We start from the raw sequence: 23,507 nt of genomic DNA, 5'->3' as shown, positions 1-23,507 counted from the left end.
AGGAGGTAAGGAGTGTTGCTGTTTGGCATAGTGCCGTAACGCTATAATTTGCGAAGAATAGCTGGGTACGTTAAGAAATAACGTCTCTTTTTGTGGCCGCAACTCACACCGCATTCGCATCATTTCCTATGATCTGCGCAGTCTTTGTCTACAAGGGGTAGACCGAAAGTAGCTTGTGATATGTAAATCTTGCAACCCAATCCTATACCAGCGTGGCGTCTGTTACGTACGAGTAGGGGAGACCCGGGAGGTATGGGCCCCCTGGAGGTATGGGCCATCGCAGTTTTGAAGAAGTGTTGCGCATTTTTACACATTTGACCGCGTAAACTGGTAGCAGCCATTCCGCTATACAACTCACGTAATTTCCAAAATCTTCCTCAGTCTTCTTTGGCAATGAGCGGTGATAAAGTGTTTTTGCCCTCTTCGAGTAAAATGCAGTACATACAGAAAATTCGTGATAAATTTGAACCAGGCTCGTTTTTTGATGTCAGACCATCGCTAACACAAAGTTTAAAGCATGCAAATGAAGACTGGATATACAATTTGAAGCTTTCTTGCAAGATTATGAGCTGAGATGCTACGCACGTTCTGGTGTCCTAACCGGGAGATTCGGACCACCCACCCCCGTTGATCCTAAATCAATAAAATGATGCTTTCATTGAATGTCCGATTCATTAAGTTTTATTTTTGTCGCGCAAGGTCGAAAATTTTACTACAAATTACATTCGAACAGAAAAATATTATTTATCTTATTTCATGGAGCATGATTGAGCTTACCAAAATACATATGTGCTCAAGTGGCCTCCATGAAGTAAGCTGTTGGCCGTCTATGCGGTTCCTGGCCTTTAAGAGATATCAAGGTAGATACCAGCTACGAGTATTGTTCTCATTGTCGAGAAAAGAATATGAAAAATGGCACCGGCCCATACCTCCCGGGCCATGGCCCATGCCTCCCGGTGTATTTTGATGGATCGAAAAAGCGCATTATTTATTGAAAGTTATCTCGAGACAAAATAGTTGATCCCAAATGCCTAATATCAGGCACACTTTGCAGGCCAAAGGCAATTTCACGTACACAGAGTGAAAAACCGGGTCTAGCCACTGCCCACTGGAAGAAAATTGCCTTTTCACAAAACCGGACCATACCTCCCGGGTCTCCCCTACGACTTGCGAACTGTCTGTGCTTACGTCGGGGAGTCGATGCTTCTTGTCTTGTCTATACGGCAGACCATGTGCCGCCGAGGGGTCTTATAAAACTGATTGTTCGAGAAGAATGTACTGAGAACCCAGTTTTGTTCAAATATAGCTACTATGTGTGCTTTAGTATTTTGGTGTTGATCTATTTTGTACAATCACCAATTTTGCCATCTGCGAATAAATGACTCTGATCATTTTAATCTATTTTGAACTTTTACATCAGGTTTCGCACAGGTCATCGCTCGCTGTACCTATAGGCATTTCTATTTCCCCTGTTTAAATGGAAATAAGAAGGAACCTTTTGGTGGACATTCCCATTTTAGACTCAATATTCCTGAGGATGGGTGATGTCTGCCACACTTCAGTTTTTTTTTCTTTAACGTCACTGATAAATATACTCAGTGGATAAGTTGACTTCGACCCCTGTTCGTTCGCGAGTTAACAAACGGCAATAGAACAATTCCCCACGAGCTCAGTGTTCCGTTGCTGACGGCTGTATTTCGAGCGATGAACGGATCAACTCATGGGCTCTGATCGCTTGTCACGTCCACATTACCACCTACCGCGCTCACCAAGGTCACCTAGAAACGCGACCAGCTGCGTGGATCATCTCTAGGTGTCATGATCGTTCTTGTGTGTGCGCGAAACTTGCTTTGTCATTGCTCTTTTCTAATGGCCGTTCTTCCTGTCTGTGTATTCTCCAGGCATCAGTGGCTCGGTCTAATGTCCCCACTGCGACTTCAGATGTCTGGAACAGCAACGTCTGGATAGACACGTGAAGAGATGTCACGGTCACATCGGCAGGAACGGCAGATTCAAGTGCAAATGGTGTCAGTACTCGACCGACCACTCCTCCCATATAAAATACCACCGTAGGACCCACACGGGGGAGCGGCCACATCGCTGCTCCGTCTGCACGGCACGGTTCACTCGACGGTCAACGCTCACGAGACACATGCTTACCCACACTGGAGAGCGGCCGCACCGCTGTGATATCTGCACAGCGCGGTTTACTGAACAGTCAAACCTCAGCACTTACATGCGGACCCACACTGGGGAGCGGCCATACGGCTGTTCTATCTGCACGGCACGGTTCGCTCTTCGATCAAGCCTCACCAAACACATGCAAACCCACACTGGGGAGCTGCCATATGGCTGCTCCATCTGCACGGCACGGTTCGCTGAACGGACAAGCCTCACCAGACACATACGGACTCATACGGGAGAGTGGCCGTACGGTTGTTCACACTGCCATGCCCGATTCGCTGAACGGTCAAACCTCACTACACACATGAGGACCCACACGGGAGAGCGGCCGTACGGCTACTCCGTCTGCACGGCACGATTCTCTGAACGGACAAGCCTCACCAGACACATACGGACTCATACGGGGAGCGGCCGTACGGCTGCTCACACTGCCATGCCCGATTCGCTGAACGGGCAAACCTCACTACACACATGAGGACCCACACTGGGGAGCGGCCGTACGGCTGCTCCGTCTGCACGGCACGATTCGCTAAACGGTCAGATCTCACCAGACACATGCAAACCCACACTGGGGAGCGGCAGCACGGCTGCTCTATCTGCCCGGCACGGTTTAGTCGCATATCAGATCTCACCACACACCTGCGTACCCACACTAGGGAGCGGCTTTTCCGGTGCTCTGTCTGCACGGCACGTTTCGTTCAATAGTCAAACCTGACTACGCATATGCAGACCCACACGAAGGACGGCCCACACGTAACTATGACCGGTGTGTTAAATGGTTTGAATGGCGGGATGACCGGTGTGTTAAATGGTTTGAATGGCGGGATGGAAAGCTGAAACGTGTCGACAAGTGCATGAGCATGACCGGCTGCTGTTGTGTTTTAGCTGTAATTGTCGTTAGTCAGCTTGGTGGCTGCCCGTGTCACGTCTGGTCTCTTTGTGTTTACACAGGGTGAATCAGTAATTGTGTTAAAACTGGCCCCTACACATAGGAGGTAAGGAGTGTTGCTGTTTGGCATAGTGCCGTAACGCTATAATTTGCGAAGAATAGCTCGGTACGTTAAGAAATAACGTCTCTTTTTGTGGCCGCAACTCACACCGCATTCGCAGCATTTCCTATGATCTGCGCAGTCTTTGTCTACAAGGGGTAGACCGAAAGTAGCTTGTCGTGATATCTAAATCTTGCAACCCAATCCTATACCAGTGTGGCGTCTGTTACGTACGAGTACGACTTGCGAACCGTATGTGCTCCTACATCGGGGAGTCGATGCTTCTTGTCTTGTCTATACGGCAGACCATGTGCCGCCGAGGGGTCTTATAAAAATGATTGTTCGAGAAGAATGTACTGAGAACCCAGTTTTGTTCAACTATAGCTACTATGTGTGCTTTAGTATTTTGGTGTTGATCTATTTTGTACAATCATCAATTTTGCCATCTGCGAATAAATGACTCTCATCATTTTAATCTATTTTGAACTTTTACATCAGGTTTCGCACAGGTCATCGCTCGCTGTACCTATAGGCATTTCTATTTCCCCTGTTTATGTAAATGGAAATAAGAAGGTACCTTTTGGTGGACATTCCCATTTTAGACTCAATATTCCTGAGGATGGGTGATGTCTGCCACACTTCAGTTTATTTTCTTTAACGTCACTGATAAATATACTCAGTGGATAAGTTGACTTCGACCCCTGTTCGTTCGCGAGTTAACAAACGGCAATAGAACAATTCCCCCACGAGCTCAGTGTTCCGTTTCTGACGGTTGTATTTCGAGCGATGAACGGATCAACTCATGGGCTCTGATCGCTTGTCACGTCCACATGACCACCTACCGCGCTCACCAAGGTCACCTAGAAACGCGACCAGCTGCGTGGATCATCTCTAGGTGTCATGATCGTTCTTGTGTGTGCGCGAGACTTGCTTTGTCATTGCTCTTTTCTAATGGCCGTTCTTCCTGTCTGTGTATTCTCCAGGCATCAGTGGCTTGGTCCAATGTCCCCACTGCGACTTCAGATGTCTGGAACAGCAACGTCTGGATAGACACGTGAAGAGATGTCACGGTCACATCGGCAGGAACGGCAGGCACAAGTGCGAGTGGTGTCAGTACTCGACCGACCACTCCTCCCATATAAAATACCACCGTAGGACCCACACGGGGGAGCGTCCGCACGGCTGCTCGACCTGCACAGCGCGGTTTACTGAACGGTCAAACCTCAGCACTTACATGCGGACCCACACTGGAGAGCAGCCGTACGGCTGTTCCATCTGCACGGCACGGTTCGCTCTTCGATCAAGCCTCACCAAACACATGCAAACCCACACTGGGGAGCTGCCATATGGCTGCTCCATCTGCACGGCACGGTTCGCTGAACGGACAAGCCTCTTCAGACACATACGGACTCATACGGGGGAGCGGCCGCACGGTTGTTCCCACTGCCATGCCCGATTCGCTGAACGGACAAACCTCACTACACACATGAGGACCCACACTGGGGAGCGGCCGTACGGCTGCTCCGTCTGCACGGCACGATTCTCTAAACGGACAAGCCTCACCAGACACATACGGACTCATACGGGGGAGCGGCCGCACGGTTGTTCCCACTGCCATGCCCGATTCGCTGAACGGGTAAACCTCACTACACACATGAGGACCCACACTGGGGAGCGGCCGTACGGCTGCTCCGTCTGCACGGCACGATTCGCTAACCGGTCAGATCTCACCAGACACATGCAAACCCACACGGGAGAGCGGCCGTACGGCTGCTCCGTCTGCACGGCACGATTCGCTAAACGGACAAACCTCACCAGACACATACGGACTCATACGGGGGAGCGGCCGTACGGCTGCTCACACTGCCATGCCCGATTCGCTGAACGGGTAAACCTCACTACACACATGAGGACCCACACTGGGGAGCGGCCGTACGGCTGCTCCGTCTGCACGGCACGATTCGCGAAACGGTCAGATCTCACCAGACACATGCAAACCCACACGGGGAGCGGCCGTACGGCTGCTCACACTGCCATGCCCGATTCGCTGAACGGGCAAACCTCACTACACACATGAGGACCCACACTGGGGAGCGGCCGTACGGCTGCTCTATCTGCACAGCACGGCTCGCTAAACGGTCACACCTCACTACACACATGAGGACCCACACTGGGGAGCGGCCGTACGTCTGCTCCGTCTGCATGGCACGATTCACTGTAAGGTCACATCTGAACATACACATGCGTATGCACACTGGGGAGCGGCCGTACGGCTGCTCTATCTGCACAGCACGGTTCACTAGACGGTCACGCCTCAACTTACACATGCGTACCCACACTGGTGAGCGGCTTTACCGGTGCTCTGTCTGCACGGCACGTTTCGTTCAACGGTCAAACCTGACGACGCATATGCAGGCGCACACGAAGGACGGCCTACACGTATGACCGGTGTGTTAAATGGTTTGAATGGCGGGATGGAAAGCTGAGACGTGTCGACAAGTGCATGACCGGCTGCTGTTGTGTTTTAGCTGTAACTGTCGTCAGTCAGCTTGGTGGCTGCCCGTGTCACGTCTGGTCTCTTTGTGTTTACACAGGGTGAATCAGTAATTGTGTTAAAACTGACCCCTACACATAGGAGGTAAGGAGTGTTGCTGTTTGGCATAGTGCCGTAACGCTTTAATTTGCGAAGAATAGCTCGGTACGTTAAGAAATAACGTCTCTTTTTGTGGCCGCAACTCACACCGCATTCGCAGCATTTCCTATGATCTGCGCAGTCTTTGTCTACAAGGGGTAGACGGAAAGTAGCTTGTCGTGATATGTAAATCTTGCAACCCAATCCTATACCAGTGTGGCGTCTGTTACGTACGAGTACGACTTGTGAACTGTCTGTGCTTACATCGGGGAGTCGATGCTTCTTGTCTTGTCTATACGGCAGACCATGTGCCGCCGAGGGGTCTTATAAAACAGCCAACAGATCTTACAAAAAAAAACGAGGGGTCTCCGGAAAAAAAAATCGGCTCCGGCTCCGGCTCCAGGTGAAATGTCATGGCGGCTCCGGCTCCGGCTCCGAGTAAAATGGTCCGGCTCCGGCGGCTCCGGCTCCGGTTCCTACTCAGTACGTCCCCTGTGTGATTAATTAAATACGGGTGGAAGAAAAAAGGCGATTGGACTGGTGCACGCAAGGTGCACGTTGCTTCTGTATTTGCACAACAAAGCTATTTTGATAACCACATATTTTACTGCCTTGCACTGTCAAACCCAACTAGGTCAATATTTTTTTTTTCCTCTAAAAAAGAGCCGGAGTCGCCCCCTTTTTTGACGGCTCCGGCTCCGGCTTCGGCTCCGGGCTATGTTGTTTCACGGCTCCGGCTCCGGGCAAAATATGCCGGCTTGGGCCCGGCGGCTCCGGCTCTAGCTCCGGCTCCGGCTCCGCACCCCTGATGCTCAGCATGTAAGACTTCGTCTCTGGGGTAATTTTGGGCGAAATCGAGAGAACCTGGAGAATATCCATCTGGAGCGATCCAGGCTGAATCTGGGAGATCTGTTGAGTATACCAGACTTCTGAGACCGGATTCGTGCTCAGCATATCAGACTTGGTCCCTCGGCCGAATTTGGGCCCAATCGGCTGACCCCAGAATATCAATCTACAGATTGAAAACAAACTGCTGCTAAATTGACAGCAGTAGTAGATAGATAGATAGATAGATAGATAGGTTTGTATTTCAGACTAACAGTCCATTGCTATGAGTTGATGATGGATGTACCAGATGGATGATGGATGAACAACAACAAACATCGATTAAGGCACACTCCCCGTCGATGCACATTCAATGTAGCACAGCATGACAATAGAGCTTATTGAGACAAAAACGTCTCAGTTTTGATCTGAAACGGAGATCCCCTGAATTGATTGCTTCAATGATTACGGAGCGAGCGAAGCGAGCGTAGTCTTTCCTTAGATTAACGGAAATTTCTGAGTATGAGCGGCCGGCCGGCCGGCCGGCCGTGGTCACGCTTTTGCGAGGCTTATATCTCAGCAACCACTTGACCGATTTACACGCGGTAATTTTTGTAGGGTAGCTTCATTCCTTCTACCAAGTATTGGACTATTCCCGATGCATGTGGGTGACCCCTTATGCACGTGCCACGTGCAAAACGAAGAGGTGTCAGTTTTGTAATTGTTGCAATATCTCGGTAACTACTTGGCCGATTGCGCTGAAAGTTCGCATGTAGGTAGGCACCCACTAGGCACTGCATATACATGTGCCAGAGTTGGGGTGCTGCTGCACGTGCGCACGTGCAGGGGTCGTTTCCAGATCTCGGGAACGGCTGGACCGATTGCGCTCAAATTTGGTACACGGTTAGGGACCGGTTAGTAGGGTGCCGTGCACAAGTCAGTTGGGACCGATTTTGCACGTGCGCACGTGCAGGGTGCCGCTTCCAGATCTCGAGAACGGCTGGGCCGATTGTGCCCAAATTTGGCACATCGCTAGAGACCAGTTAGTAGGGTGCCGTGCACAAGTCAGTTGGAGGTACCCCCTCGCAATTTCGCACGTGCAAGGCCCACCCTCTCGCTCGCTCCGTTAGTCGCCCCAAAAGGCGTTATACTGGTGCTATTGGGGCTCTCTTCAAGTCTTCTCAGAAACTTATAAATAAGTTTCCTGAACACGCTTTCACAATTCAGCACTCTAAAATATGCACATGTCATACTCGTACTCTCAAATTTAGATAACCCGATAAGTCGTTTAAGAAGGTTGTGATAGCTCACAATGAGTCGATTCCGAACTCCGAACGAATGAGTAGTGTCCGAACTCCGAACGTCTTTATTTCTACCATGTCCGAACGCAGCCTTGTCATATGAAAATCGACATTTATGACGCAATTTTGCTGCATTACCGCGTGTCAGTTACCGGGGTTACATGAGCAAGTAAATGCGTATCAGGAACGGATTTTCCTATTCGCTCACCATTGTAGTCCGTTTGTAATGCGTATTAACTCTGCTCATGTAACCCCGAGCAGTGTGTGGGGCAGGGGGCACTGAACTCATTAATGGTGTGGCGTTGGTGTGGCGTTTCGTTCGATTGTCATTTCATTGATTGTGGGTTAATTGGGATATTATTCTTTTCTTGTGTGTTTCATTGGCTTGTAATATTTATTAGAGGCCTTTGCAGCTTTTTACTGTTCAACTGTGGCAAGAGGGGCCTTGGGCAAGAGATTGAGATAGACAGAATAGACTGGGAACCGATGCTGAAAAGGGATTGGACTTGGAGTGGTCTTGATTTCTCAAGATGGATCAGCTTGGTGAGTTGTTATATCTGCAGACAAGCATTACAGGTATTAGTAAGCCTGGCGTCCCAGCAAGATGCCAGATTGGGACAGGGGCGCGGGAACTACTTTCCGACTGGGGGGGGGGGGGGCACACCATAATAGAGATCAACCTAGGGTACCCCCAAATCTAGTTTTCTCACCGGTTTTAGGCCACTTGTTTTTCATCCCTCGGCTTTTTCAACAAAAAAGAAAACATTTGCAAAAAAAAGTGTGGTATTCCGTCTCAAAGCTGTGGGGGCACCGCCCCCACGGCCCCAGAGTTGGGGGGGCAAGCTGCCCCCACTGCCCCCCCGGCTCCCGCGCCTATGGATTGGGACGACAGAGATATATAGACCAAAACGAACCGAACCTGACCTAACCTTACCTACAACCTACAAACCTACAACGCACCCTTCAAACCTAGAAAACCTACAACCTACAATGGTATCTTGCATCTTCCTGGGACGCCAGGGTTACTTATACCGCAATACAAACTTAAGTGTAATGAAAGTTTGTAGTATGTAATGGAACTAATTTAGTGGAACAGAGTTAGTCTCACTGTTGTGGCTGTCTTCTGAACAAACAGTCCCCTTCAATTACTATTGTGCTGCTGCTATTGTGTGTTTTAAATGTTCTATAGGAAAAAAGGGTCATATTGATCTATGTTTTATCAGTTGAAATAATAACTTAAGTATGTTAGTGTGCTCAAAACTAGTAGGTAGCTTTCAAAACTATGTGAGTACCTAGCTCTTTGATAATTGGTACCTTCTTGTTGAAATCATATCATTGGAACTGATGACAGTGTCATGGATATTGGACACTATTGGAAATTACTCAATTATTTGTGATGAGAACTTAATAACTTTGTCACTTCTTGTTTCCCACCTACTCATTGTGAATCGGTATTGTCACGATGGGCGTGAACTGACGAAGGACATTGAACCTCATCCCACCAGTGTCTGAGCCACTGCCGTCCATGCAGACTGCGTCAATGACACCGGTAGAATCAAAGTGGTCTCGGGAGGGCTCTGCTGACGGCAACGAGGAATGGGGTCTGTCAGAGTGTGTGAGGCGGTCCCAGAGGCGGAGGGACTCCACTTCCATAGACAGTGGCTCCGAGGGCATCCTTGAGCCGGCTGTGAAGGAGGAGATAAAGATTGAAGTCACTTCACCAAGGGTAAGTGTACAAATTGAAAGTGTGCATCCATATTTGACATCTTTTACTGTCAGGTTGATATACATAATGCAAAAGTAAAATGTGTTCGAATAGTCTAATCAGTGGTACCTACATAAGGTTACATGTTTTCTTTAAAGGGACCCTCCCACCTTCAAAAAAGCTTATGAATTGGCATGAAAGTGATGTCGCTCGGCTCAGAAAGAGCGAAAACGAATATCTACCAAATTTCACCGAAAAACATTCACCGGTTTTCAAGATATTAGACTTTTACTTTTGTTTACTTTTTGGGATCTCTGCTGTTCCTAGCGACTTTATTTGGAAGCAATAGTTTGGCAGCTGAAAGTGCGGCACTTGTTGCGCGCAAAGCAGCATATACCACCGCGTGCTACAAAACGTTTTAGTCAAACATTTAAAAATCGTTAGATATCTGCACTGACGTCACACTTTCAGAGGGGTATTCCAATGCATTAGCACCTCTGAATCAAAATGCTGCAATTTTGAAATTTAATATTTCCGATTTAAGGCATTTCTCGATGTTGTGAGTGCCGAAACCGGTAATTGTGAGCCAGGGACCCCATTTTGGCTATCTCAACTCAAATCTAATGTTAAGGTGGGAGGGTCCCTTTAACAATGCTGTTTTTTCGGGTCCGGTCTAGGTTGAGCGGCCGTCGTCTCCCTCGGTGCCGGACGAGGATCCTTTGTCGGACCGCGCTCTGCAGTCTCTGGTGAAGGAGGAAGAGTTCCTGTGTCGGTCGCCGTCACCGTCTGAGGACTTTATCGGGTTCACTGAGGTGGACCGGGACAGGTAAGGGCTGATCCAGTGCTGTTGTTGAAATTTGAGTAGTTATTAGGCATTATAGACAATATCTCTTTGATGAATTCCCATAATTGTCGTTTTTCTTTTTTCCCCTTCAGTGCCTGCTTCAACTCGAATGTTAAAAGAAACCTGCTACTGGGTTTTTCGCTGGACAGTCAAGACTCTACACAAGGTAAGTTGGTTTTGTATAACTATTCTATTTTCATTACCTATGTGTTTGGCCTTACATGTTAAAAATGTCAGTTTTATCCTTAAATTATTGGGTCGGGTTTCTACAAAGTCATATGAGTGGTTGCCGTTGGACTGCATTCATTCTATTGATTTCACGCGTGATGTAAATGGTACCCAACATGCATTACCAGTCATTGTTTTTGTTTTTCAGTCTTTCCTGAAGGCGTGCTCCTCAAAGGTCAACGTCTTGTCATAAACTACCGGGACGTGGATGGTCTCCATGATGGTTACATATGTGAGTATTTTCTTCATTTTAGTCAGCTGCTTTTTTGGTGTCATGAGGTTACAGGTATCAGTATTACTTTTCATAGTTTGCATTACTTTCTTGTCTTCTCAAGTTGAAATTCGAAACTGCTTTTTCACGTTTGTCAATGGAAGACCGTGCAAAAAATAAACTCGTAGAATTGCAGTAAAAAAAAAAACAGACAAATGTACTGTTACCGTCTTGCAGAAATGTAAGGGATGAAACCTTACTATATTCTCGGGCAATCCGTAAATAACATTTCGCCCTGTTTTCCGACAGTCTGTGACGTGTGCTGCTGCGATTGGGACGGGGAATGTCCTGTCCATGGACCGCTGAAGGTCATACACGACGCCAAGGTGAGGGACGCGATGGTTTCGTATCCTAACCTCCACACATGCTCCTTCAGTTTGTCTTTTATTACACCGTTGCGTGCCTTCCACATTGCGACTTTGAATGTGACCAGTTAGGTGTAAAATCAGAAAATGGCAACAGTTGCACGTAGAAATTTCTTTGTAGTTATTGCTTGTGCTGCAGTCTTACTGGCATGGGTACGACAAGGTCTACAACAGGTTTATGAATTACATTTACAAGACATCCCCGTCTGATTACCAAACAGACGTACGGTCAGCCCAATTCGCGCATTATATCATTCTTGGTCGACATTGTGCATTACCTACGCTGAATATTCCAGGCACGACCCGGTATCGGAGATGCCGAAAGGGACCTCAAGACTCTGCCGCCTTCTCTCAGCTCTTGTCGGTCGAGTAATCCAGCATCTGGCACCGGTAAGTTGACAAGGCAAAACAAACGGTGGTACGTAACAACCACTGCGATGCAATAATTAGTAATGGTATTTGTATGGCTCAATTTGATGTCCCATGGATCATCAGTGCCTTGTGTGTCCATTGAGATCAAGTGAAGACGCGCATATGTTCGATTTAACGACATTCTTTATTCGATTCCAGGAGTTTTTGCGGAAAAGAATCTTTCGGTGCGCCAAAGACTTGGTCCGTACGAGGGCATCTTGACTACCGAGCAGGGTCAGGCCCGAACCACCGGGTACAGATGGCAGGTCGGTTTATCGTCTCTGTCGAATCTCTTGCCCTTATTTGGAATTGTATTTTGTTGGCTTAAGTTGTGTATGATAATATAGCTTTGGTCCCATTAATTTCACATTGGCACTTTTCCCTTCTATTACTGTGGAATTATTTAGACGATGTAATGCTATTAACCCGCGCCCCAGTGGCGGTCTCAGCCAACTTCGCCCTAGTGGGGAGAGGGGGGGGGGGCATATGTTACCACCCACCTCTAACTCAAAAACTAAGAGGGCTAGAAAGACGCGGTAAAAAGCAGTCGATAGCTCTCAATGCGTACGTTTGAAAGTATTTCGGTCATTTTTCATCTCAGAGCAATATTGGGGTCACCAGAGGTCATCAAAGGTCAAAATTTGCCAATAGTCATTATATGTTTCAGAAAACATGCCGTTATCTCAGGAACTATGGTAGCTAGAAAAACGCATGGAAAAGCAATCGATAGCTCTTGAACTCTTTTTTGATAAGGTTACTATCAACATTGGCCTCAGGTCAACGGCTTAGCCTCCAGAGGGCAAAAACTCAAAAAATAGTTGTTTTTACGAAAAGTGTTTTTCGACAATAACTTTCGACTTCAAAAAAACACGACATTTCTATTGCCAGAATCGTGTTCCTCTCGCCGAGACGCGTCGAATGAACTATAATTTGACCTTGAAAGGTCAATTTGAAAATTTGACCTCAGGTCAAGGTCATGACCTGACCGGAAAAGGTCATGTTGCATATCAGTCGATGCGTCTCAGCAAGACAAACACAATGAGGCCGTCCCCAGCGTTCTAGCTCTTTCCAATCGCGAGTTATTGGCAAAAACATGTTTGTAGCCTCAAATGACCTCGGATGACCTTTCTAGAGGCTATCAGCAAAAATGACGCCTTGGTCACAATAATTTGGGTGGTCCAAATTATTGTGATTCTGAAATATTTGTACTGTCCCTATGCGTACACATGGATCTAGAGGCATTTTCATTTTTCTCCATTGACTTGTAATGGAAAGGTCACGCCACTGACCTGACCTTAGGTCACGGATATGAAAAATCCGAGATATACCGGGCTTCTAAAAAAAAGTTAGATTTTATAACTAACGTATTGAATGGTGTATCAATGTAACAAAACATAAGTGGGTATCACCTAAAAGCCTCATCAAAGACATTTCGTTTGAGGGGATTTCTCGACCCTCGGCAGTCGCCTTTCTGAGACGCGCCGAGGTCATGTTCGAGATGATTCCCTTTTTGCTCGATGCACAGTTTAGCCCGGCGCAGCGCGACCTCTGCTGCAGCACGACGCACGGAAGGCTGCAGACGGCACACCGCTGACTTCACTGCATCCTTATGATCTTCGGAACTTTTTGGGTGGTTTCGGTACACCTGGGACTTGAGGTGGTCCTATAGGAAAAAGTCCGGTGGGGTTACGTTCGGAGAATTCGCCGACCACGGGCGTGTCTCGAACCTCGGGATCACGCGCTGCCCGAAGCGCTCCCACAGCCCCTTCCGGTTTTCTTTAGCGGTATTGGCGTGGCACCGTCTTGCTGGAACCATTGGATTTTAAGCGTTTCCGGATCTCCGCTCATCCTGATATTGCAGAACCCTCCAAAACGTCGCCAGAGCCACCCGATATCGCTGACCATTGACAGTCTGAGTAGCGCATCTCTCACACGAGTGGTGTGCGCCGTGAGCCTTTGATTGGGTTTATGGCCGCCGCTGTGTTCCTTGAATTGCGTGAACCTGTTGTTAGCACTTCCTCGAGCCAGAAAGTTGTCAACAATGTTGAAAATTTTGTAATCAAGATGTTGCTCTCTTTGCCCTAAAGTGTTTGAGGATCTTCCGTGGTGTCGAACCGACCGACTTAGTCTTGGAAAGCATAATTTCACGAGTTTTGCTTTTACTTCCTAAGACCACGGCTTCATTTTTTAAGCTCAAACCATGGTGTCATATAAATCTACGAACAATTCTCCGTTTTTCAACGTGCATTGATTTTGCTTAAATGTTGTTAGGGGTCCGCTATCCGAAAAAGAAATCCGTCTAACTTTTTTGAGAAGCCCGGTACAAATTGTAGGCGCCCATAACAGCATGCAATCCACCAAGTTTAAAACCTTTCTGACAAACACTGCAGGCTGGACATGATTGCAAACTTTTTTAGGCTTGGTCAGTTAACTTGACCTGGTGACCTGACCTGACATGACCTGGGGTCAAAAATTTCACACATTGTCCAAAATTGATGTACAAAAGCTACCCCAAGCGGCGCGGCGCTACGCGCCGCGGTTTTTTATTTACACGCAAAAAACGCGACAGGGTGGTAACATATGCCCCCCCCCCCACTGGGGCGAAGGTTAAGAACATTTCAGACCAATGTTAGAGTGGTAGAAAGTTGACAATGTTCCCAAAGCATATGTTATATTTTTGTTTCGTTCCTAGGATTGACTTGATATTTTTTATCTTACTTCAGATCAAGAAAGGTCACCTTGTGCATCACTCGGTGAATGCCGAGGACCCGAGCTTCAGCAACTGGCTCAGAAGGGTCAACTGTGCCCGCTCGGAGGAAGAACAAAACCTAGTGGCCTTCCAGTACCGGGGGCAGATATACTTCAGGTGTGTTGTAGTTTTACATTCCACGGATTTGTCCTACCCAACTGCGTTTCAAATTTTGTACGCGGTCTGCCTTGTGGTATTATAGGTGCTTTTTACCTCTTAATGACTATGTAGTTCTGCAAGGACTGAAAACATGATTGTTTTGCATGACCTCTTTCCTAAATTAAACTTTTACATTGATGCATTCTTGCTTAAGATGAATTTTCGGCCATGGGCCATGAACATCAGTGCAAAATATACAAATCTAGACATTTCAATATTTTAACAATATACCTAAGTCGAAATTTCATCTAATTTGTTTCAATTTACAATTTGTTTTAATTTGTTTTAATAATACATTTTGTTTTAAAACAAAATACATCAATGTAAAAGGTTTAATTTTGTAAGAGGGTCATTCAAAACAATCAATTGAATAAAGTTCCCTGCATTAAAGGGACTGTCCCACCTTCTGAGCATTAGTTCTGAGTTGAGATAGCCACGTTGGCGGCCAGGTGCAGAAACCACTAAATATCCTGGTCGCAATATCCTCAGTTTCGTGGTGTTAAAGAAATTCGTTCCCTTCATTTGAAAAGTGGGCCTTAGCTAAGGCCCTATCTCTTAACTATTAACGGCCATTTGATGACGTCATTACTCATTTGCCTTTTGAACGCCTGTCACACATTCAAGTGAAGTATCACTTGATTTACGAATAAGCCAATCAGAGACACTCTTGTTATTGTATGAGCCGCGTCATATTTGAGAGCAAATATATTTGCTGCCAAATTTCCCCTCACATTAACCTGAAGTAAATCCTTCATTACGTCACAGATTCGATATAAATGACGTCATGATGAAATATGAAAGTCGCAATATCTCAAAAAGTATACGATGAAAACGCGTAAAAACTTGCAGATTTCGTCAAAATATCATGAGTAACATTTCCGAATCCTAAACGGTACTTTTTTGAAGGTGGGATAGTCCCTTTAAGCAAGGTTTAACTATTCAAAGTGAATTGTCATGCATTTATCAATTATTATATATTTATCGACCTATGCAGGACGTCAAAGCCCGTTCCGAGGGGCTCAGAGCTTCTGGTGTACTACGGAGACGACTCGGCCCGGGAGCTGACCGTCCACTCGGAGACGTCTGGGGAGGCTGCGACTTCCTCTCCGGCCGGACCGTCATCCTTAGGTCAGTACATTGTTTTCGGTTCCGAGGGCTATGGTGTCCATCGAAGGGACCCTGATAATTTCGCCAACCTTTCGAACGATAGTAGACTGTTTTCTTGTTCTTTTCGTTCATTTGAAGGTTAAATGAAAGTACCAGATTACATGGTTTGGTTCGTTGAACGTACATTTAAGCTTCAGATTTAACCTTTGCGTTTGTAGGGGGTGAGATGGACTGCGTCGAGTTTTGATCAATTGTTCCCGATGAAGAACATCATTTTATGGAAACGTTCAGTGCCATTTTCAACATACATGTAAGATTTGTTTATTTATTTATTTATTTATTTATTTATTTCACATCTCGAACATATCCATTATGTAATGCAGTGGTCGGCAAGTCCTCCGGGGTCGTGCCCCCTTTTTTGGCGCCAGGCAGCGCCATTACCCCCACCTGCCAGACCCCATTGGTGATATAACCAAGGTTACTGAAATTTCATACTTTTCCGCGACTCTTTGGGTACCATATCTGCGAGAAACCACAGCCCCCCCCCCCCTGCGGTTTCTCGCAAATATCTCAAAAACGTTGAGCGCCACCATTTTGTCACATTTTGTCATACATCTTTTTCTGCACATGTTGTGAAAATTTCAGACCAAAGTCGCTCAAAGTCAGGTCACCAAATCATGTCAAGTCAAGTGACCTCACCTCAGTAAAGACTGTAACGCCTGTTGTAACTACACAGAGTGACAGATCTCTTTCAAACTTTCAGGAATTGATAAAGGCAACAGCATGTACAAAATTTGTATCTCAGAGATTTAATGTCGGTGACCATGAAAGGTCAGCTCACTTTCACGCCCTCTCTCGTTATCAATGGGAGAGGTCGCAAAGTCAATGGTAGAAATTGAAAGACGCCTCTTTTGGACGAGTGTCATTCCTAACACTGTGAAGCACTGAATCACAAGTAAACATGACCACTCATGAACCGGAAAACTGCACCCGTGACCCCGCTGTATGTCCCTGAGGTCTTTTCAGGTCGTGAACGGTATCTAATAGTTTTCGCTAATAACTTTTGATAAAGGCATGCCAGAGCGATGAAAATGCCTTAGATGTAAATGCCTTGACGACACGGATCACCTGATGTGCAACAAGACCTTCGATGCTTCTCGACGGGAGGAGCACGATGCTGATAAAAGTGAGCTCTTGCAAGTTCTGAGTGTAACGCTATTGAAGAAAAACTATCAGCAAACAATGTACATTTTATCAGCAAACTACGTACATTCTAGCAGTTTTTGTCTCCTGCAGGCTAAATCGTTATTCTTAGGTTAAATCTGAGGGCGTCATCAGAAAGAACGTTAAGAGAGCTATCGAATGCGTTTTTCCACAGCGCTGTAGCTCTATCCTTTCTTGAGCTATAGGCCAGTTTGTCGAAAATTGTCAAAGGTTGACCTGGAAATTGGCGAATTTTACGTTCGATGACCTCTGGTGAGATGACCTTTGGCTTGACCTAAAAAGTGACCATAGTTTTCCTTCATCATTTCTTATACCCGACTACGGCGTTTCGCTAGTGGCCCAGGAGCCAAGTTAGTAGGGGGTGTTCAACCTCCACCTCCAGCAGGGCGTGGATACCCAGGAGCCCCATCGGGGCGCGGGTTAACCCCCATACGCATAGGGGTAGCGGGTATTTTTCGGGAATAGATCACGTTAAAAGGGTCGGATCACGAAAAACTGTACCCTCGAGCCGATCATTTTTATCTGTCCTGAATATGGCATGACCTTAACCCGAATAACCGTTGATTTGTAAGATCTTCTTGAGATCATGGCAGGCCACATAATCTCACTTCAAGAAGTTACAGCAAGAGCCGATTTACTCGGGACCTGTCATTGACCTCTGGAAGGTCACCAAATGACCAAGGACCTTTAAATTGGGTAGCAGCGGCTGCCTATCTTCACGGGCAGCACGCTCAATTTTTCTGCAAAGCTCCAGCTCAGAGGCCGAGATGCTCGGGTCAGGGTGCAATGGACAACTCCTCTTCCTTGCGTTAGTGACTGTGAAAACGCCAATAGGAGAGCGCCGGTTAATACATGACAGTTACTTTTGGGCGACTGTACGGAATGGTGAGCAGCTATGTACATGAAAATTGGCATGCGCCAGCTAATCAGTTCATGCTTTGTGCGTTTGCCCTCGACTAATCTTTGAATCCTTGGGCACAACAGTTGCGATGTCTGTCCCATCAAGGGAGCCATTAATTCTAAAAAAAAGATGAGGTTTTCTCAGAGGCCCTCATTACCCCCGCCGAAGGGCGCCATTACCCCCAAAGGGGGCATGCCCCACCATTTGCCGACCCCTGATGTAATGGCTATTACATGTTCTTGTCAATTGATGAGAAAGAAAAGAAGAATACGAGGTTAAAGCGGGATAAAAACTTTAACGCACACATCACACTCGAGGTCATACACCTGAAATTCTGATGCTAATTGCTTACCGAGTCGGGACATCAGGCATTCCATGCGATGGTATTAGTACCTGCACAATAATCTGGTGATGATCCCACTCAAACTAAAAATACCGACGGGAAAAGCAACCGGTCCACCGGCTGACGCTCACGCCAGGGCAGCTGCGCTGGTCGGAGGAAGACTGGGGAGGGTGGTCTGGTCGGATGTCTCGCCGTCTGATCTATATCATTCTCTGAACCGTCCAAATGGCCGTTTGTGGGCCAGCAGGTCCAACGTTCCGGCCGATACTAGCGTCAAATATCCGATGAAGATTCAAGTCTAGAGCTTGTACATCTACTTTTGGATGTCTCAGCTGCCTTTGAAGTCGGGGAAAAGCACCAATAACGGCGACTTATTAGTTATTATGGAGTAACGTCCTGCGGTACGGATTTTCGGAGGCGCCCGGCCGCACTGCAGAAGAGGGCTCTGTCTGTTAAGGCGCCCTGATGCCTGGTCCAAGCCAGGTGGTCTTCACGGATAAATTTTATGCCACCTCACAGTGCCAAGAAGGTCCAGGGGCGATGTCGGGTGAACCTCCGATCCTTCTGGACCAGAGGAATTTGACCTGAGACTAGGTCTGACTGATCCCAGTCGGACTGAAACCTTGTGAACTATGTCCACCAGGAGGTGAATGAGAAGACAACCGTCACCACTCACCACCGCCGTCACGACCCAACGGCGGCACAGGTCGAGACAGCGTCGGTTTGCATCAAGCCCATGGAACTGGAAAATCTACATAGTGGCTAGAGTGCCATAGCGCATGCGTACTTGTGAAGGGTGACAACATATTTGTCCAAAATGAGCATTTTTCTTTTTTCAAATCCAGTGAAATACATTTATCCGGATATTTTTACATTGTTCACCTCAGTACAGCAACAACATACATAAACACAAAATACACAACAGCGTTGACCTGATCAAACCTAGGATAGCTTCAATATGGGAAAGGCTAACTTCTCAAACACGCAACACGCGCTAAAAATGGTTTCTTGCTGTTCCACGAAAATGTTTAACGTAATTGAACACGAGTAATTTTGCATGAACGCACACAAACTTGCGTTTGAGCTTCGCCCTGGTATGAGTTTCTGCTATCTTCGGTATGTTTGTTACACTTTTTGTCCCTACCCGACAAACCAGCAGCTAAGAAAGCTAGAAGAGCAAGGTTGGGCAAAAGGAAATTGCAAGGTCTCTTTTATAGGTCCAGAGCAGGCTTTGTATTTTGAATTTTGAGTGCAGTCATTTCACCCGAATGTACTTGACCACATGCATTTTCGACCCTTTCAATCTGTAAATGTGTTTCACAGGTATTGGTGGTGCACTTCAGTGTCCCCACTGCGACTTCAGATGTCTCGGAAAACATCGTCTGGACAGACACGTGAGAAGATGTCACATCGCCAGAAACGGCAGATTTAAGTGCGAGTGGTGCGAGTACTCGACCGACCACTTCAGAGATATGAGACGCCATCGTAGGACTCACACTGGAGAGCGGCCATTCGGTTGCTCCATTTGCACGGCACGGTTCACTCAACGGTCAAACCTCACGACACATATGCGGACCCACACCGGGGAGCGGCCGTACGACTGCTCCGTCTGTGCGGCACGCTTTGCTCATCGGTCAGCTCTCACCAGACACATGAAAACCCACACGGCCACGATGGAGCGGCTGTTTGGCTGCTCCATTTGCCAGGCACGGTTTGCTGAACAGCAGAGTTTAAACGCACATTTTAGGACCCACACGGGAGAGCGACCATACGGCTGCTCCATCTGTACGGCACGGTTCACTCGACGATCACACCTCAACTCACATATGCTTACCCACACTGGGGAGCGGCCGTACGGCTGCTCCGTCTGCATGGCACGATTCACTCGAAGGTCACATCTGAACATACACATGCGTATGCACACTGGTGAGCGGCCGTACGGCTGCTCCATCTGCACAGCACGGTTCACTAGACGGTCACACCTCAACACACACATGCGTACCCACACTGGGGAGCGGCTTTACCGGTGCTCTGTCTGCACGGCACGGTTCGTTCAACAGTCAAACCTGACGACGCATATGCAGGCCCACACGAAGGACGGCCCACACGTATCACCGGTGTGTTAAATGGTTTGAATGGCGGGATGGAAAGCTGAGACGTGTCGACAAGTGCATGACCGGCTGCTGTTGTGTTTTAGCTGTAATTGTCGTCAGTCAGCTTGGTGGCTGCCCGTGTCACGTCTGGTCTCTTTGTGTTTACACAGGGTGAATCAGTAATTGTGTTAAAACTGGCCCCTACACATAGGAGGTAAGGAGTGTTGCTGTTTGGCATAGTGCCGTAACGCTATAATTTGCGAAGAATAGCTGGGTACGTTAAGAAATAACGTCTCTTTTTGTGGCCGCAACTCACACCGCATTCGCATCATTTCCTATGATCTGCGCAGTCTTTGTCTACAAGGGGTAGACCGAAAGTAGCTTGTGATATGTAAATCTTGCAACCCAATCCTATACCAGCGTGGCGTCTGTTACGTACGAGTAGGGGAGACCCGGGAGGTATGGGCCCCCTGGAGGTATGGGCCATCGCAGTTTTGAAGAAGTGTTGCGCATTTTTACACATTTGACCGCGTAAACTGGTAGCAGCCATTCCGCTATACAACTCACGTAATTTCCAAAATCTTCCTCAGTCTTCTTTGGCAATGAGCGGTGATAAAGTGTTTTTGCCCTCTTCGAGTAAAATGCAGTACATACAGAAAATTCGTGATAAATTTGAACCAGGCTCGTTTTTTGGTGTCAGACCATCGCTAACACAAAGTTTAAAGCATGCAAATGAAGACTGGATATACAATTTGAAGCTTTCTTGCAAGATTATGAGCTGAGATGCTACGCACGTTCTGGTGTCCTAACCGGGAGATTCGGACCACCCACCCCCGTTGATCCTAAATCAATAAAATGATGCTTTCATTGAATGTCCGATTCAATAAGTTTTATTTTTGTCGCGCAAGGTCGAAAATTTAACTACAAATTACATTCGAACAGAAAAATATTATTTATCTTATTTCATGGAGCATGATTGAGCTTACCAAAATACATATGTGCCCAAGTGGCCTCCATGAAGTAAGCTGTTGGCCGTCTATGCGGTTCCTGGCCTTTAAGAGATATCAAGGTAGATACCAGCTACGAGTATTGTTCTCATTGTCGAGAAAAGAATATGAAAAATGGCACCGGCCCATAACTCCCGGGCCATGGCCCATGCCTCCCGGTGTATTTTGATGGATCGAAAAAGCGCATTATTTATTGAAAGTTATCTCGAGACAAAATAGTTGATCCCAAATGCCTAATATCAGGCACACTTTGCAGGCCAAAGGCAATTTCACGCCTACACAGAGTGAAAAACCGGGTCTAGCCACTGCCCACTGGAAGAAAATTGCCTTTTCACAAAACCGGCCCATACCTCCCGGGTCTCCCCTACGACTTGCGAACTGTCTGTGCTTACGTCGGGGAGTCGATGCTTCTTGTCTTGTCTATACGGCAGACCATGTGCCGCCGAGGGGTCTTATAAAACTGATTGTTCGAGAAGAATGTACTGAGAACCCAGTTTTGTTCAAATATAGCTACTATGTGTGCTTTAGTATTTTGGTGTTGATCTATTTTGTACAATCACCAATTTTGCCATCTGCGAATAAATGACTCTGATCATTTTAATCTATTTTGAACTTTTACATCAGGTTTCGCACAGGTCATCGCTCGCTGTACCTATAGGCATTTCTATTTCCCCTGTTTAAATGGAAATAAGAAGGAACCTTTTGGTGGACATTCCCATTTTAGACTCAATATTCCTGAGGATGGGTGATGTCTGCCACACTTCAGTTTTTTTTTCTTTAACGTCACTGATAAATATACTCAGTGGATAAGTTGACTTCGACCCCTGTTCGTTCGCGAGTTAACAAACGGCAATAGAACAATTCCCCACGAGCTCAGTGTTCCGTTGCTGACGGCTGTATTTCGAGCGATGAACGGATCAACTCATGGGCTCTGATCGCTTGTCACTTCCACATTACCACCTACCGCGCTCACCAAGGTCACCTAGAAACGCGACCAGCTGCGTGGATCATCTCTAGGTGTCATGATCGTTCTTGTGTGTGCGCGAAACTTGCTTTGTCATTGCTCTTTTCTAATGGCCGTTCTTCCTGTCTGTGTATTCTCCAGGCATCAGTGGCTCGGTCCAATGTCCCCACTGCGACTTCAGATGTCTGGAACAGCAACGTCTGGATAGACACGTGAAGAGATGTCACGGTCACATCGGCAGGAACGGCAGATTCAAGTGCAAATGGTGTCAGTACTCGACCGACCACTCCTCCCATATAAAATACCACCGTAGGACCCACACGGGGGAGCGGCCACATCGCTGCTCCGTCTGCACGGCACGGTTCACTCGACGGTCAACGCTCACGAGACACATGCTTACCCACACTGGAGAGCGGCCGCACCGCTGTGATATCTGCACAGCGCGGTTTACTGAACAGTCAAACCTCAGCACTTACATGCGGACCCACACTGGGGAGCGGCCATACGGCTGTTCTATCTGCACGGCACGGTTCGCTCTTCGATCAAGCCTCACCAAACACATGCAAACCCACACTGGGGAGCTGCCATATGGCTGCTCCATCTGCACGGCACGGTTCGCTGAACGGACAAGCCTCACCAGACACATACGGACTCATACGGGAGAGCGGCCGTACGGTTGTTCACACTGCCATGCCCGATTCGCTGAACGGTCAAACCTCACTACACACATGAGGACCCACACGGGAGAGCGGCCGTACGGCTGCTCCGTCTGCACGGCACGATTCTCTGAACGGACAAGCCTCACCAGACACATACGGACTCATACGGGGGAGCGGCCGTACGGCTGCTCACACTGCCATGCCCGATTCGCTGAACGGGCAAACCTCACTACACACATGAGGACCCACACTGGGGAGCGGCCGTACGGCTGCTCCGTCTGCACGGCACGATTCGCTAAACGGTCAGATCTCACCAGACACATGCAAACCCACACTGGGGAGCGGCAGCACGGCTGCTCTATCTGCCCGGCACGGTTTAGTCGCATATCAGATCTCACCACACACCTGCGTACCCACACTAGGGAGCGGCTTTTCCGGTGCTCTGTCTGCACGGCACGTTTCGTTCAATAGTCAAACCTGACGACGCATATGCAGACCCACACGAAGGACGGCCCACACGTAACTATGACCGGTGTGTTAAATGGT

The 23,507-nt window shown here is 47.5% G+C and overlaps 3 protein-coding genes across 4 annotated transcripts in view; all 3 read left to right on the top strand.

Annotated features, from left to right (window-relative positions):
• LOC122384614 (histone-lysine N-methyltransferase PRDM9-like) overlaps window positions 1–3,644 on the top strand; it is a 60,666-nt gene extending 57,022 nt beyond the window's left edge. Inside the window, exon 11 of the mRNA XM_043372201.1 lies at window positions 1,902–3,644. Within this exon, the coding sequence (XP_043228136.1) occupies window positions 1,902–1,921 (20 nt within the window). The 3' untranslated portion in view covers window positions 1,922–3,644. The remainder of the gene's footprint in view (window positions 1–1,901) is intronic.
• LOC122384637 (zinc finger protein 84-like) overlaps window positions 2,489–23,507 on the top strand; it is a 33,955-nt gene continuing 12,936 nt past the window's right edge. Inside the window, exons 1-3 of the mRNA XM_043372235.1 lie at window positions 2,489–2,597; window positions 4,157–4,282; window positions 22,444–22,569. Of these exons, the coding sequence (XP_043228170.1) occupies window positions 2,489–2,597; window positions 4,157–4,282; window positions 22,444–22,569 (361 nt within the window). The remainder of the gene's footprint in view (window positions 2,598–4,156; window positions 4,283–22,443; window positions 22,570–23,507) is intronic.
• Window positions 8,178–20,846, top strand: LOC122384612 (histone-lysine N-methyltransferase PRDM9-like). Of its 2 annotated transcripts, none has more exons than XM_043372194.1 (11): window positions 8,178–8,474; window positions 9,437–9,657; window positions 10,314–10,462; window positions 10,573–10,646; window positions 10,857–10,940; window positions 11,229–11,305; window positions 11,641–11,734; window positions 11,915–12,021; window positions 14,479–14,621; window positions 15,658–15,791; window positions 19,562–20,846. In XM_043372194.1, exons 1-11 carry the CDS (start codon window positions 8,462–8,464, stop codon window positions 20,362–20,364), a joined length of 1,899 nt encoding a protein of 632 aa, XP_043228129.1. In that variant the 5' UTR covers window positions 8,178–8,461; the 3' UTR covers window positions 20,365–20,846. The 2 variants fall into 2 exon arrangements, with proteins under 2 accessions (XP_043228129.1, XP_043228130.1); XM_043372195.1 differs by lacking the exon at window positions 19,562–20,846 and adding an exon at window positions 18,882–19,033.

The sequence above is a fragment of the Amphibalanus amphitrite genome, unplaced genomic scaffold (genome assembly GCF_019059575.1).
Source record: "Amphibalanus amphitrite isolate SeventyFive unplaced genomic scaffold, NRLGWU_Aamphi_draft 000194F_arrow, whole genome shotgun sequence".
In the NCBI taxonomy this organism is placed as follows: Eukaryota; Metazoa; Arthropoda; class Thecostraca; order Balanomorpha; family Balanidae; genus Amphibalanus; species Amphibalanus amphitrite.
Note: the sequence above shows the minus strand (reverse complement) of the source record. Positions and strands in the feature narration are given on the sequence as shown.